Source organism: Saccopteryx bilineata, chromosome 3 (genome assembly GCF_036850765.1).
Source record: "Saccopteryx bilineata isolate mSacBil1 chromosome 3, mSacBil1_pri_phased_curated, whole genome shotgun sequence".
Taxonomy (NCBI): Eukaryota; Metazoa; Chordata; class Mammalia; order Chiroptera; family Emballonuridae; genus Saccopteryx; species Saccopteryx bilineata.
In genome coordinates this window covers 305,094,124-305,110,384 of record NC_089492.1, presented here as the reverse complement: position 1 = coordinate 305,110,384, position 16,261 = coordinate 305,094,124, and the positions used below count along the sequence as shown (strand labels likewise).

The window sequence follows — 16,261 nt, the reverse complement described above, 5'->3', positions numbered from 1 at the left end:
GAAATAATAAAAATGGAGTTACTCTGAACATGAGTTAAACTTAGTGTGTACTACAGCAGTGTTCTGTGCCTGTTTCAATATATAAATAAGTTTTCCTTAAAGTTTATTTTAGAATTCTTGAAGTACTTCAAATTTAATATGTTCATTTCAATAAAAACAACATATTTCGATGTGTTGACCTTTATAAGTGGCATTGATTCTTGTATAAAATCAACAGCTTTAGCCTGACCTCTGGCGCAGTGGGTCAAGGATGGACCTGGAATGCTGAGGTCTGAATCCCCAGGATTGCCTTGTCAGCGCACAAACGAGAAGCAACAACTATGAGGTGATGTGTTTTTTGTTTCTTTGTCTTTTATTTTTGTGAAGTGGGAAGCAGGGAGGCAGAGATACAAACTTTTGTATTCACCCTACCGGAATCCACCCAGCATTCTCACCAGGGGGCAGTGTTCTGCCTATCTGGGGAGATGCCTCATTCCAACCAGCTATTCAAGGGTCTGAGGCAGAGACCATGGAGCCATCCTCAGTGCCCCGGCCAACTTGGCTCCAATGGAGCATTGGCTGTGGGAGGGGAAGAGAGAAAGGAGAGGGGAAAAGGTGGAGAAGCAGATGGGCTTCCGCTGTGTGCCCTGGTTGGGAATTGAACCCGGGATTTCCACATGAGGGGCTAACACTCTACAGCTAAGCTAGTTGGGCAGGGTGAATTGACGCTTTTTAGACCTTCCACGTACACCACATTCTGTGTTCGTTCTAAGATCAATAAAACCTTTAAGAAATATTTCTAAGTAATTTCTAATTTCTATTTTTTTAAGCAAGAGAAGGGGAAATAGACTCCCACGTTGACCCCATCAGGATACACCCTGCAAACCCCATCTGGCATCAATGTCCCAATCAACCAAGCTATCCTCACCACTGAGGACTGAAGCTTGAACCAATCATGCCAGTGAGAAGGGAAGAGAGTGGATGACCTCTGGTGACCCAGTGGAGAAAGTGTCTATCTGGAATGTTGACGTCCCTGGTTCGAAACCTGGGGCTTACTCAGTCAAGGCACATATGGGAGTTGATGCTTCCTGCTCTTCCCAGTTCTCTCTCTCCCTCCCAAAAATGTATAAATTAACCCTTGCTTTCTAAGAAATGGGAGAGAGAGAAGCAGAAGAGGAAGGGGAAGAGAAGCAGATAGTTGTTTCTCATCTATATATTTTTTATTATTTTATCCATTTTAATGAGGAAAGAGAGTAGGAGAGAGGAACAGGATGCATCAACTCCCATATATTCCTTGCCTGGACAAGCCCGGTTTTTGAACTGGCGAACACAGCATTCCAAGGCCTATACTTTTTCCGTTGGCCCAGCACAGTTCAGCCTCTCATGTATTACATGTTTTAAGCGTGGATTGAACCTGGCACTTCCAACATCCAGCCCACACTATCTATTTAGCAAACCAACTAGAATACAAAACTTATTTTTTTTAGAATAAAAAAGAACATGCAACAGAAATATCCATGTGTTCCTGTGTATGTTCTGAGTGGGGACAGATTGGGCAAGCTCCACCTTCAGACATCACTAATTAATTGAGCTACCTAGGCAGGGCAGGACCCATAACTAAATTTCAAATTAATTTTGCAATCACAGCCTGACTGGGCGATGACACAGTGGATAGAGCATTGGACTGGAATGCCGAGGACCCAGGTTTGAGACCCCGAGGTCACCAACTTGAGCACGGGCTCATCTGGTTTGAGCAAAAGCTCACCAGCTTGGACCCAACGTCGCTGGCTCGAGAAAGGGGTTACCTGGTCTGCTGAAAGACCGCCGTCAAGGCATATATGAGAAAGCAATCAATGAACAACTAAGGTGTTGCAATGTAGAATGAAAAACTGATACTTCTCATCTCTCTGTTCCTGTCTATCCCTCTCTGTGACTCTCTCTCTCTGTCTCTGTTTAAAAAAAAAAAAGTTTAGAATCACAAAATGTGAAAGTTTATTGAGATGTCCCAAATGCTTTTCAGGCAGGTGCGCTACTAAGTAAAATCTTAATTACTCACACCCATCATTATCAAAAAGAAGGAAGTGAAGTTGTTCCAGTACTGTAAACTAGAGCAGTAGTCCCCAACCCCGGGCAACGGACTGGTATCAGTCCGTGGGCCATTTGGTAACAGTCTGCACAGAAAGAATAAATAACTTACATTATTGCTGTTTTATTTATATTTAAGTCTGAATGATTTTTTTTTAAGTGATCAAATTCCCTCTGTCACATTCGTGTAAGACTCACTCTTCACACTTGTCTCGGTCACATGATTCATTTATCCGTCCCACCCTAAAGGCCAGTCTGTGAAAATATTTTCTGACATTAGACCGATCTGTGGCCCAAAAAAGGTTGGAGACCACTGAATTAGAATATACATTTGTATGTCCAATTTTAACATGCATTTATTTCTGTTTGGTTGTTCAATGGTTTTAAGAAACTTGAGCACAACCTGACCAGGCGGTGGCGCACTGAATGGAGCATCAGACTGGGACGCAGAGGGGCCAGGTCTAAAACCCTGAGGTCACTGGCCTGAATGCAGGCTAATCCGCTGCACAGTAGATTCACCAGCTCGAGCATGGTGCCGCTGTCGTCAGCATGGAAACAGACATGACTCCATTGTCACTGACTTGAAAACCAAAGTCCCTGGCTTGAGCTCAAGTTCGCTGGTTTGAGCAAGAGGTCACTTACTCTGCTGTAGCCCCTGGTCAAGGCACATATGAAGAAAACTATGCATAGCTAAGGTCTTGCCAGAAAGAATTGATGCTTCTCATCTCTCTCCCTTCCTGTCTATCTCTATATGTTTGTCTTTCTCTCTCTGTCAAAAAAAAAAAAAAAGAAGAAGAAGAAATGAGTACATATGTAGGTAGTTTTGAAGGCACTGATTAGGAGCATAGATTAAGTACATACTTCACTGCCTTGTGGCAAAAGCCACAGTGATGTCACTTTTGAGAAGAGCTGAAATCAGTAGGTGCTGAGCACAACACACAATAGGGATAGAATTACCAATTCTGACTTAGTAGACTGGGTAAATACCTTAAGTGAGCTACTTTTCTTGCCCTTTTGTCTGCTCTTAGAAAATTCCCCTTCCTGACTTCATTCCCAGCTGTTTCCTGAGATTCTTATTCTAGTCCCTGCTTCTATTTTGTGTGTATCAGTAAATACCCTTAACAAGTAGGAGCCAATATTGTTGATGTGAATCGTGAATATGGGATGGTGAGGCGGTGTCCCCAGGGCCCTCAGTGCACTCCATCTGCTCTCAGTTCTTGTCTCTGAGACAGGTTCTTGTAACCAAAACCACAGTAGAAATTTCTGTTGGTGTTTTTATTTTTTTGAATCACACACTTCCTCATGCTCCCCATTCATAGTTAAATCATTTTTCCCAGCCTAATGCTTGGCAGCACAGCTCTATTTTCATCTATAATTTTTTAATTTACAGAGTATTAGAAAAATATAATCCCTTACTATATAACCTTTTCAGATTATCAGTATGACCTAGTGAGGTACAAAAATATTTTATACATTCAGAGTGCTCTCTGTCCCCGGTTTCTGGCACAGAGCCCCTGACGCCCTTATCAATGCCTAAGTGACACCAAAACTAGGAGCATCTATTGTTATATTGAGGTGACTGATTTGAAATTTCAGCCCCACCAGACACATCCAGAGAGGAGCAAGAGTCTGGAAAAAGAGTAAGTAAATTGTGCCTACCTGAAGCCACCAGAAAAAATTCTTACAGGAGGGGCTTCAGAGAGTTTCTAGGTGGGTGAGCACATCCAAGTGTGGGAGGCTGAGGTACCTTAACTCCATGGGGACAGAAGCACCTGTGCTTGGGACCCTCCCGGACCTTGAGCTATATATTGCTTCATGTGACTGTTCATCTATAACCTTTATAATATCCATTAGGAAAGTGGAAACATTATTGTTTTTTATTTTGTTTTGTGATATGAGCCACTCGGAAATGAAGTGAACCTGAGATGGGTTGAGGGAACCTCCATTTGTTTGGCTTCTGAAGTGAGTTGGGAGCAGTGTGTGGCCCTGGGCCTTTGTAGGATTTGACACGAGTGGGTAATAATTGAGCTAAATTCCCAGGCACCCTGCGGTGGAGAATTTCTGGTGTGGGGCATCACCCCATCCAATAACACACACGCTGGGTGAGCAGGACTATTGTGAGTGCGGCAGTAGTGAGAGAGTAAAGATAAAAGGAGGACTGCACTGTAGGTGATTTAAAAGTGGACCTCATTTGAACTTAACTAATATCCAGCCCAAAGGTCTCTCGGTCCTTTAGAGACACACGGTCATCAGACCTTTTGGATACTGTACCTTTGCTGTTCCTGTGAGACAAGGATACTCTCACAGGGATACTGTCAAATTTCTGTTTTACTTAAAGTGATGGATAAAATGCATCTCCTGATAAGTTGGCCTTGGACAGGTTGTGTTCTGTAGAAATTTAAGTAGTGCCTCTGTGCTTGTGACCATCTCTCGGGAATACTGGAAGTCATCGAGGAGCCCCTGGAACATTTCTCTTAGCTTTTACCTGAGACAGTGATAGCAGGTGTGATGTTCACACCCATCAGAAACTTTAATACATTCTACAATGTCATGGACCTTGTTCAAGGACAGAATTCAAAATTTTAGAAGTGAGCCACAGACCTGGCTACACACTCCTCCTAGCAGAAGCCTCCAAGAAATTTGGGGATAGAGCTCCGGATTGGAAGTGGTTTGTACTAGCGTTCAGCCTCTGGGTGCTGCCAGTGGAGGCTTCAGAGGCTTAAAGTCTTGTGAGCTGGATTCTGTGTGGGTCCTGAATGAAGGGCCTGTGAGTTTGGTGAAGCAGGAATGCATGCGAATTGTCATTTGGGGATTTATGTGGATTTATTCTCTGAAGAGTCTGGGCATTAGTGTGTGTCCCTTGATTAAACCTGACTGAAGAGTTTGAGAACTGAATGCCTGAAGGTCAAAGCCTAAAGCTATTATGTCAGTTCTCTAGGTTTTCTGAGTGAAAAGTGAAATGTGTGTAGCATGGACCATGCTTATCTAGGTTAGCAGTTTAATTTAAATCTAAATCTAAATCACCAAGGAGTGTCAGCACACAAAAATTTTCTGATAACATTTAGACTGAACTTGAGATCACCAGGGAGTGCAGAGTTTGTGTGGGTTAGGAAACTTAGGAGTCTGGGAATTTTGAGAACCATAACCTCAGGCTAGTGGGAGTTTTGAAATTCACGTTTGGGATGTTGGAAACACTTCACCTTCCAAATCCAAGTGGCTTAAGTTTCCTATTCAAAATTTGTCTCCTAGAGGATTTGAGGTCTTGCTCTTTGTCATGTTTTCTCACTTTGTCTTAAATCAAGGGTTCTAAAACATTCAGTCTTCTACATGCACGTGACACAATGTCATCATCCAAGTAGTTCACCATGATCAAAGATGTATCCATAGGTAAGGTTTTCTTTGTTATTCTTATCTGTCTGTTTTCTCTTTGATATTTTTGTTCAGGTTGTTGGACACAACTAACCACAACCATTTTTCTAAATTCTATTCATTAGTGAGACCATTTTACTAGAAGTGCTTTTGAGACAGATTTGCTAAAAATTAAAAATCACATGTAAAATCATGCATTGAAGAACCTCCCTACTTTCCAACATGCTTATTATATTTGCCTTTTATCTGTCAAATAAGAGTTCCTGTTTTTTTCACAATATCACCAGCACTTTATATCCTTTTGAGACACTTTTGTTTGTTGTAGGAATTCTAATAACTAAATATTTGTATCAATCTCATCACTGTGCTCTATTGAAATCTTTTAATGACAAATGATATTGACCTCCATTTCACATGCTCATTGTCATTTCCTTATCTGTGGAAAAGTGTCTGTTCAAGGTCTTGTCATGGTTTCTTTTTCTAATAATTTTAAGTTTATATTTAGAAAATTAACTATAACACAGTGACATTGATCAATTAGAGTACCTAGGTTTCAGGTAAATATTTCTATAGTATTTAAACTCTTGATTTTGTTGCATACCCATCACCCACAGTCATATCATTTTATATCACCTTATATTTGTTCCTTTTACATCCATCTTCCCACTTTCTCCCAATGTTTTTAAAATTATTGACCATTAGGAATTCTATGTTCTAGATACTAGTCTTTTTTTTTAGATTTTATTTATTTATTTTAGAGAGGAGAGAGAGAAGGAAGAAGGAGCAGGAAGCATCAACTCCCATGTTTGCCTTGACCAGGCAAGCCCAGGGCTTCGAATTGGTGACCTCAGTATTCCAGGTAGATGTTTTATCCATTGTGCCATCACAGGTCAGCTGTATACTACTCTGTTATCAATAAAAACTTTGATGAATCTGTTTAGATTCCATTTATTTCTGTATTTACTCATGCATAACAATGGTCCTAAAAGTGTCCCAGCATCATTGTTTGGAAAGCATATCCTTTGAAAATCGATGCCTTTGCACTTTTCTCCAACCATTGAGTTTATATGATTTCTACAGGGTTTTTTGTGGGATCTCTGTTCTGTTCCATTTATCGGCATGTTTATGCTTTCACAAGTACTATCAATTCTGATACTACATATAAGTGTTGAAATCTTTTAATGTGCGCTCTGTTTTGTGCAGTGGAATAACCCACTGTATGGCCTGGGATGGGAACACAGCCAACAAGAAAAAAAGGTTTTGCCAAGAGAATTGTTTTGTGACTTGAAGACGGGTCACTGAAACAGGTCTATGTGACTGAAGGCAGTTGCTGGGCTTTTCTCAGTAAAACATTCTTATAAGATTTCTGTTCCTTTCAAGGATATCCCTTGAGATAAAGAGAGGAATGTTGTGGGAACCATAGAAGCAATAGCAATTAATGCTTTCTGATATTATATTGTTATTAAGCTATCATGCAGGTGTACTCCATGTATCTTGAAGTAAAAGTTATGCTTGATGCTATGCCAATTTCTCAGTAAACAAGCTTTTTGAAGTCTTATGAATAAAAATAGGACACAGCATGAACTCGGGGCCATTTGCCTGAGCAAGCGGTGTTCTTTTGCTAGTCCATGATAATTTCATCTGCTGATCTCTCTCTCTGTCCCCCAACTTACAACAACATTTGGTGCCTACCGTGGGGCCTTAAGAAGATATTAGGAACAGGCAGAACCCCGAATGGGTAAGTTGGACACACTGTGTATGCGAAACTTTCGGGAAAATGAGCAAAGTCTTGGGGAATTTTCATTTATTATTAGATGACTATGTATAAGTTTTAAAATCCCTCTCAAGAGGGTCAGGGATTCAGATAAAAAACAAGTTTTTGTTATGTCTTTTTTTTTTTCTTTACAGGGACAGAGAGAGAGAGTCAGGGACAGGGATAGATAGGGACAGACAGGAACGAAGAAAGGTGAGAAACGTCAATCATTAGTTTTTTGTTGTGACATGTTAGTTGTTCATTGATTGCTTTCTCATATATGCCTTGACCGCGGCCCTTCAGCAGACTGAGTAACCTCTTGCTTGAGCCAGTGACCTTGGGTCCAAGCTGGTGAGCATTTTTTATTTTGCTTAAGCCAGATGAGTCCGCACTCCAGCTGGCAACTTCAGGGTCTCAAACCGGGGTCCTCGGCTTCCCAGTACAACGCTCTATCCACTGTGCCAACGCCTGGTCAGGCTGTTACGTTTTTAAATTCTATTCAGAAACACTGTTATTGGTATACTCATACACATTGTAATCAATTGAATTTGAATATTTGGCAACAACTAAGAAAATATTTACACCATGCTCATCAGCACGAACATCCACTTGATGCTGAAATGTGGGCTGCTTATAATCTTATTGCTACAGCCCTTTGCCCTTTACAATCAGATGGAGATTCTGTTAAAAACTTGAGTGAGGTTATTTATAATGAGCCTGAAGAATTTGATTCAGCACAGAATGAACAGAATGATGATTTGGACAATACTGTCACTGCTTCTGAAGGTACTGATAATGTTAATGAAATTCAGCTGTCAACAGGCTTTCATCCCTCTTCTTATAAAATGAGGGAGCTTCTATGGATGATGTTGCCTGTCTAAAACATTTATTAAATAAACTACAATTTACACTGGAACAACAGGAGATTGGAAATCAGTATACTGCTTATCCTGTTCAAAAGCAAGACATGGGAAGACAACATGGCGTTGGAGTAGGTGAATGTACCAACATCTACCTCCCACAACCAAAGTGGATTATAAACTAATTTTAAGAACTATCACCTGGAAAAACCAACTTTGGACTAAACTAAAAGGACTCTTCAACCAAGGAACACTGAAGAAGCCACACCAAGACTGGTAGGAAAAGCGGAAACACGGAGAGGGCTGCCCAGCTCCCCAAAGCGAACGGCAGCCAGGAGAGACTCGTGTAGCAGGAAGTGTGTTTAGCAGAGAGGGTGGGGTCCTTAGCCCCAGGAACAAAGCCCGAGCCTGCAGCCCCAGAGCCCAGAAGAGGTGTAAGTACAGTATTTAGCTGGAAACAAGTCAGGATACTGTTTGTGAGAAAGAGACTGATTTCTCAGCTACAGGATTCTTCTTAAGAAGAAGGGGACGGGGAGAGAGGACCGGAGTAGCAGGAAGAGAGTGTAATCTTAGAGGCACAGGGAGAAACATTTTGGGAGATAGCCACCCTAACCTCTGGGACGAGTCACTCCCCAAATCTGAAGTGAATATTTCCCCTGGAAACAGAAATACCAGCAAAGGGAAGCAGGAGAGTAGCCAAACAAGGTCCCCCATGGCACTCAGAGCAGAGTCGCTTAGACGGAGGGAGCTTTCGGGTCTACAGTAGTGAGTGGTAGGGTCTGAGCTGCAGTGCCCGCACCCTTGCAACTGAGGGCTTGCCGGAGGGCGGGCGGCAGCAGGAGACAGAAGCGCGGTTGTGTTGACAGGTGCGGAAGCCAGCTGCCCACCACTGGGCTCAGGTGTGAGCTCAGTCTTGCCTGGCTGGGGAGGAGGGGGCGTGCAAAAGCGGTCAAGCCCAGCTGCTGGCAGCCTATAATCTAGCCTTCAGGGGAAGGGCGGGAACCCCAGAAAGGGTGGAGACCAGCCCCTGAGCAAGGGTGCAGGAGCACAGCCTTGCCCTGCCTGTACAACCCAGGCTTGTGGTCTGAGTTGGGAGCTAGCTCCTCTTGCAGGGGTGGAGCCATAAGCCCAGAACAGGCAGAATTCATTTACTAAGCTGAGCGTGGGCACGCAGTCCTGCCCGGCTGGTTGAGAGAAGGCTAGCAGCCCTTCCATGAGCGGGCTTCTCCTGCAAGGGCAGGGCGCAAGCCCAGAAACAGGCGGAGACCTGCAGCTGAGCAAAGGTGCTCGCCAGTGCCCTCAGGAGTGAACATAACGTCATACACGGGGGTGGGGAAAAGGCCAAGGCCACCAAGGCTTGTACACCCAAGCACATGATCACAGCCACTCGCCTGAAGAGAAAATGCAGAGGCAGAGAAATATAACACAAATGAACCAAGAGAAATCCCTAGAAAAGGACCTAAATGAATCAGATATAACCAAATTACCAGATGCAGAGTTTAAAATAACAATTGTTAGAATGCTCAAATATATTAGAACAACAATAGATGGTCATTATGAAAACCTAAATAAAGAGATAGCAAATATAAAAAAGGACATTGAAATAATAAAAAAGAATCAGTCAGAAATGACAAATACAATATCTGAAATAAAGAATACAATAAAAGGAATTAAAAGCAGGATGGATGAAGCAAAGAATCAAATCAGCGAGTTAGAAGACATGATAAATAAAGGCATGGAAGCAGAGCAGAAAAAAAAAAGACTCGAAAAGTCTGAGGAAACTCTAAGAGAGCTCTGTGACAACATGAAGAGAAATAACATCTGCATCATAGGGGTTCCTGAAGAAGAAGAGAAAAAACAAGGGATAGAGACTTTGTTCAAACATATCATAGCTGAAAACTTCCCTCAATTAAGGTAGGAAAACATCTCACATGTTCAGGAAGCACAGAGAACTCCATTAAGGAGAAAACCAAAGAAATCAACACCAAGACACATCATAATTAAAATACCAAAGCTAAATGATAAAGAGAAAATATTAAAAGCTGCTAGAGAAAAAAAGACTATCACCTATAAAGGAGCCCCCATAAGAATGATTTCTGACTTCTCAACAGAAACACTTCAGGCCAGAAGGGAATGGCAAGAAATATTCAAAGTAATGCAGAACAAGAGCCTACAACCAAGATTACTTTATCCAGCAAGGCTATCATTTAAAATTGGAGCAATAAAAAGCTTTACAGACCAAAAAAAAACAAAAACAAACAAAAAACAAAAAAAAAACTCAAGGAATTTACTGCAACCAAACCAAGGCTGCAAGAAATTCTAAGGGCCCTGTTGTAAACAGATCAAAGGAGAAAAAGAATATAGCAAAAGAGGAATACACTTTTAAAGAATAAAATGGCAATAAACAATTACATATCCTAATAACCTTAAATGTTAATAGATTAAATGATCCAATCAAAAGATATAGGGTAGCTGCATGGATAAGAAAACAGGACCCATACATATGCTGTCTACAAGAAATACACCTTAAATCAAAAGATGCACACAGACTGAAGATAAAAGGATGGAAAAAAATATTTCACGCAAATGGAAATGAAAACAAAGTTGGGGTAGCAATACTTATATCAGACAAAATGGACTTTAAAACAAAGACCATAGTTAGAGATAAAGAAGGTCACTACATAATGATTAAGGGAGCAATCCAAAAGGAAGATATAACTGTTATAAATATCTACGCACCTAATATAGGAGCACCTAAATATATAAAGCAGACTTTGATGGACTTAAAGGGCGAGATCAACAGCAATACTATAATAGTAGGAGATTTCAATACCCCATTAACATCATTAGATAGATCCTCAAGAAAGAAAATTAACAAACAGCAGACTTAAAGGATATATTAGATCAACTCGATTTAATAGATATCTTCAGAACCTTTCACCCTAAAACAGCAGAATATACATTCTTTTCAAGTGCTCATGAATAGACCACATGTTAGGGCACAAAAGCAGTCTCAACAAATTTAAGAAGATTGAAATCATATCGAGCACTTTCTCTGATCACAATGGCATTAAACTAGAAATCAACCACAACAGAAAAACTGAAAAACATTCGAACACTTAAAAACTAAATAGCATGTTATTAAATAACAAATGGGTTAACAATGAGATCAAAGAAGAAATTTAAAAATTCCTAGAAACAAATGATAATGAGCATACATCAACTCAAAATTTATGGGACACAGCAAAAGCAGTCCTGAGAGGGAAGTTTATAGCATTACAGGCAACCTAAAGAAGCTAGAAAAAGCTCAAATAAACAACTTGACCCTACATCTAAAGAACAGCAAGTAAAGCCCAGAACTAATAGAAGGAAGGAAATAATAAAGATCAGAGCAGAAATAAATGACATAGAGGCTAAAGAAACAATACAGAGGATCAATGAAACCAGGAGCTGGCTCTTTGAAAAGGTAAAGAAGATCGATGAACCTTTAACCAGACTCACCAAAAAAAAAAGAGAGAGGACTCAAATAAATAAAATTAGAAATGACAGTGAAGAAATAACAACTGACACAACAGAAATACAAAATATTGTAAGAAAATACTATGAAGTACTGTACGCCAGAAAACTAAACAACCTAGATGAAATGGACAAATTCCTTGAAACATATAATCTTTCAAAAATCAATCTGGAAGAATCAGAAAACCTAAACAGACCAATTACAACAAATGAGATAGAAACAGCTATCAAAAAACTCCCAAAAAAGAAAAGTCCTGGGCCTGATGGCTTCACAAGTGAATTCTACCAAATATTCAAACAAGAACTAACTCCTATTCTTCTCAAGCTATTTCAAAAAAATTCAAGAGGAAGGAAGACTTCCAAACTTTTTCTATGAGGCGAGCATAATTCTGATTCCAAAACCAGGCAAAGACAACACAAAAAAAATTATAGGCCAATATCCCTGATGAATGTAGATGCAAAAATCCTCAACAAAATATTAGCAAACCGGATCCAGCAATATATGGAAAAAATCATACACCATGATCAAGTGGGATTTATTCTTGGGAGACAAGGCTGGTACAATATTTGCAAATCAATCAATGTGATTCATCACATAAACAAAAGGAAGGAGAAAAACCACATGATAATTTCAATAGATGCAGAAAAAGCATTTGATAAAATCCAGCACCCATTCATGATCAAAACTCTCAGCAAAGTGGGAATACAGGGAACATACCTCAACATGATAAAGGCCATCTATGACAAACCCACAGCCAACATCATACTCAATGGGCAAAAATTAAAAGCAATCCCCTTAAGATCAGGAACAAGGCAGGGGTGCCCCCTTTCACCACTCTTATTCAACATAGTTCTGGAAGTCCTAGCCACAGCAATCAGACAAGAAAAAGAAATAAAAGGCATCCAAATTGGAAAAGAAGAAGTAAAACTATCATTATTTGCAGATGATATGATATTGTATATAGAAAACCCTGAAGTCTCAGTCAAATAAATACTAGACCTGATAAATGAATTTGGCAAGGTGGAAGGATATTAAATCAATACTCAGAAATCAGAGGCATTTTTATACACTAACAATGAACTGTCAGAAAGAGAAATCAAGGAATCAATACCAATACCATTGCAACCAAAAAAATAAAGTACCTAGGAATAAATTTAACCAGGGAAATTAAAGACTTGTACTCGGAAAATTATAAAACATTGATAAAAGAAATCAGGGAAGATACGAACAAGGGGAGGCATATACCATGCTCATGGTTAGGCAGAGTAAACATCATTAAAATGTCTATATTACTCAAAGCATTTTATAAATTCAATGCAATACTGATTAAAATACCAATGACTTACTTCAAAGATATAGAACACATATTCCAAAAATTTATATGGCACCAAAAAAGAACACGAATAGCCTCAGCAATCTTGAAAAGGAAGAATAAAGTGGGAAGTATCACACTTCTGGATATCAACTTTTATTATAAGGCCATTGTACTCAAAAGAGCCTGTACTGGCATAAGAACAGGCCTATAGATCAATGGAACAGAACTGAGAATCCAGAAATAAACCCACACTTTTATCAACAACTGATATTTGACAAAGGAGATAAGAGCATACATTGGAGTAAAAACAGCCTCTTCAACAAATGGTGTCGGGAAAATTGGACAGCTATAGACCACCAACTTACACCACTCACAAAAATAAACTCAAAATGGATAAAAGACTTAAATGTAAGCTGTGAAACCATAAGCATCTTAGAAGAAATCATAGGCAGTTAGCTCTCTGACATCTCTCGCAGCAATATATTTGCTGATTTGTCTCCACAGGCAAGTGAAATAAAAGACAGGATAAACAAATGGGACTTTATTAAACTAAAAGATTCTGCACAGCTAAAGACAATAAGAACAGAATAAAAAGACAAACTACACAATGGGAGAATATATTTCGCAATGCATCTGAAAAGGGGTTAATAACCAAAATTTATAAAGAACTTGTAAAACTTAATACCAGGAAGACATACAATCCAATCCAAAAATGGGCAAAAGAAATGAATGGACACTTTTCCAGAGGACACACAGATGGCCAATAGGCATATGAAAAAGTGCTCAACGTCACTAATGATTAGAGAAATGCAAATTAAAACCACGATGAGATATCACCTCACACCAGTCAGAATGGCACTCATCAATAAAACAACACAGAATAAGTGCTGGCGAGGATGTAGAGAAAAGGGAACCCTCCTGCACTGCTGGTGGGAATGCATACTGGTACAGCCACTGTGGAAAACAGTATTGACATTCCTCAAGAAATTAAAATTCGAACTGTCTTTTGACACAGCTACACCACTGTTAGGAATATACCCCAATAACACCATAGCACTGTTTGAAAAGAAGAAATGCACCCCCATGTTTATGGCAGCATTGTTCACAATAGCAAAGATCTGGAAACAGCCCAAATGTCCATCAGAGGACGAGTGGATTAAAAAGCTTTTGTACATATGTACTATGGAATACTACTCAGCCATAAGAAATGATGACATCGGATCTTTTACAACAACATGGATGGGTCTTGATAACATTATACTGAGAGAAATAAGTAAATCAGAAAGAACTAAGAACTATATGATTCCATACATAGGTGGGACATAAAAATAAGACTCAGAGACATGGACAACAGTGTTGGGGTTACATGTTGGGGGGGGAGGAGAAGGAGGGGGTTGGGAGAGGGGAGGGGCACAAAGAAAACCAGTTAGAAGGTGACAGAAGACAATTTTAACAATGTAACCCCATCAAAATTAATAATAATAATAATAAAGAATGTGTCTCACAGCTAATTCAGACAGAAGAATAGTATAAGAATGATAATTCTGCTTCTTAGGCCACATCCTGTAAAAGGGGCCCCAAGCAAATTGATGATTTGGTTCCTCTGATTTTGCCAATTGGATTAAAAAAAAAAATAGGTCAGGAACGCCCTGAAATGGAACTAACAATACATGAGCATAAATTTAAAGGACTTTTAGATACTGGAGCTGATGTGTCTGTTATTGCTAAGCTACATTGGCCTCCTTCCTGGCCCATTCATGCAGCAGCCACAGAATTACAAGGTGTAGGGCAGAGTAAATCCCCTCAACAAAGTTCTAGTTTTCTACATTGGGAAGATTAAGAAGGTCATACTGAAACTGTCAACTTAAAATCAGCTCAAAGTCTAGAATTATATGCCATTATCATGGAGTTTCAGCATTTGCCATATTACCCCTTTAATCTATATAGAGACAGCAAATATTTACTTATGGTGTTTCCACTATAAAGACTACTGTCTTAGGGACAAATGCTGATGAACTATTTCAGCAGTTCCTCCTTCTTCAAAGACTTGTATGTTAACATAGAGCTCCATGTTTCATAGGACATACTCGAGCACACTCCATGCTCCCTGGAGCTTTAGCACAAGGAAATGCCCCCTTTTCTTTTTCTTTTCTTTTTCTTTTTTCTTTTCTTTTATTTTTTTAAAAATATTTTTCTGAAGTTGAAAATGAGGAGGCAGTCAGACAGACTCCCGCATACGCCCGACCGGGATCCAACCGGCAGGCCTACCAGGGGGGAATGCTCTGCCCATCTGGGGTGTTGCTCTGTTGCAACCAGAGCCATTCTAGCGCCTGAGGCAGAGGCCACGGGGCCATCCTTAGTGCCCGGGTGGCTTTGCTCCGGTGGAGCCTTGGCTGCGGGAGGGGAAGAGAGACACAGAGAGGAAGGAGAGGGGGAGGGGTGGAGAGGCAGATGGGCGCTTCTTCTGTGTGCTCTGGCTGGGAATCGGACCTGGGAATCCTGCACACCAGGCTGATGCTCTACCACTGAGCCAACTGGCCAGGGCCTAGGAATGCCCTTGTTGATCAAGCTACCCAAAAGAAAATTATTTGGAGCAACCATGACAGATCGAGCAATTCAGTCTCATACTATTCATCACCAGAATGCTGCAGCCCGGTATAAACAGTTTCAACTTTCTCGGGAAGCAGCACGGCAGATTGGGAAATCCTGTCCAAGGGGTTCTGTATTACAATCTGCCCCTTCATTTGGAGTTAACCCTCAAGGACCCCTACCAGGACAACTTTGGCAAATGGATGTTACTCGTATACCTTCATTTGACAAACAGTCCTATGTCCCCGTTACAGTGGATACATATTCTGTATTTATAGTAACCTCTGTCAGAATAGGAGAGGCTGCTAAGCATTATAGCTCATTGTCTGTTTGCATTGTTCGATTGTTGGATTTCCTAAACTGGCTAAACTGAAAATGCTCCTGCATATGGAGCAAAAGCATTTACTGCATTTTGTCATGCTTACAGTCTTTAAAGTCAAGGTATTATTAAAGTGTACCCAGCAAATATTTTAAGGTCAATTTAAAAAAAAATTTTTTTTTTGTATTTTTCTGAAGCTGGAAACGGGGAGAGATAGTCAGACAGACTCCCGCATGCGCCCGACCAGGATCCACCTGGCACTCCCACCAGGGGGCGACGCTCTGCCCACCAGGGGGCAATGGTCTGCCCCTCCGGGGCGTCGCTTTGTTGCGACCAGAGCCACTCTAGCGCCTGGGTCAGAGGCCAAGGAGCCATCCCCAGCGTCCGGGCCATCTTTGCTCCAATGGAGCCTCGCTGCAGGAGGGAAAGAGAGAGACAGAGAGGAAGGAGAAGGGGAGGGGTGGAGAAGCAGATG

The 16,261-nt window shown here is 40.6% G+C and overlaps 2 protein-coding genes across 3 annotated transcripts in view; one reads left to right on the top strand and one right to left on the bottom strand.

Moving 5' to 3' along the window:
* The window catches only part of LOC136332042 (zinc finger protein 675-like), a 323,089-nt gene that overhangs the window by 225,590 nt on the left and 81,238 nt on the right, over window positions 1-16,261 (top strand). The window lies entirely within an intron of this gene.
* The window catches only part of LOC136332046 (ubiquitin-conjugating enzyme E2 C-like), a 100,493-nt gene that overhangs the window by 26,823 nt on the left and 57,409 nt on the right, over window positions 1-16,261 (bottom strand). Inside the window, exon 6 of one of the 2 annotated variants that reach the window (XM_066271299.1) lies at window positions 257-271. The exons of the other annotated variant lie outside the window; for it this stretch is intronic. Coding sequence (XP_066127396.1) covers window positions 257-271 — 15 coding nt within the window. The remainder of the gene's footprint in view (window positions 1-256; window positions 272-16,261) is intronic. 2 annotated transcript variants of the gene reach the window in all.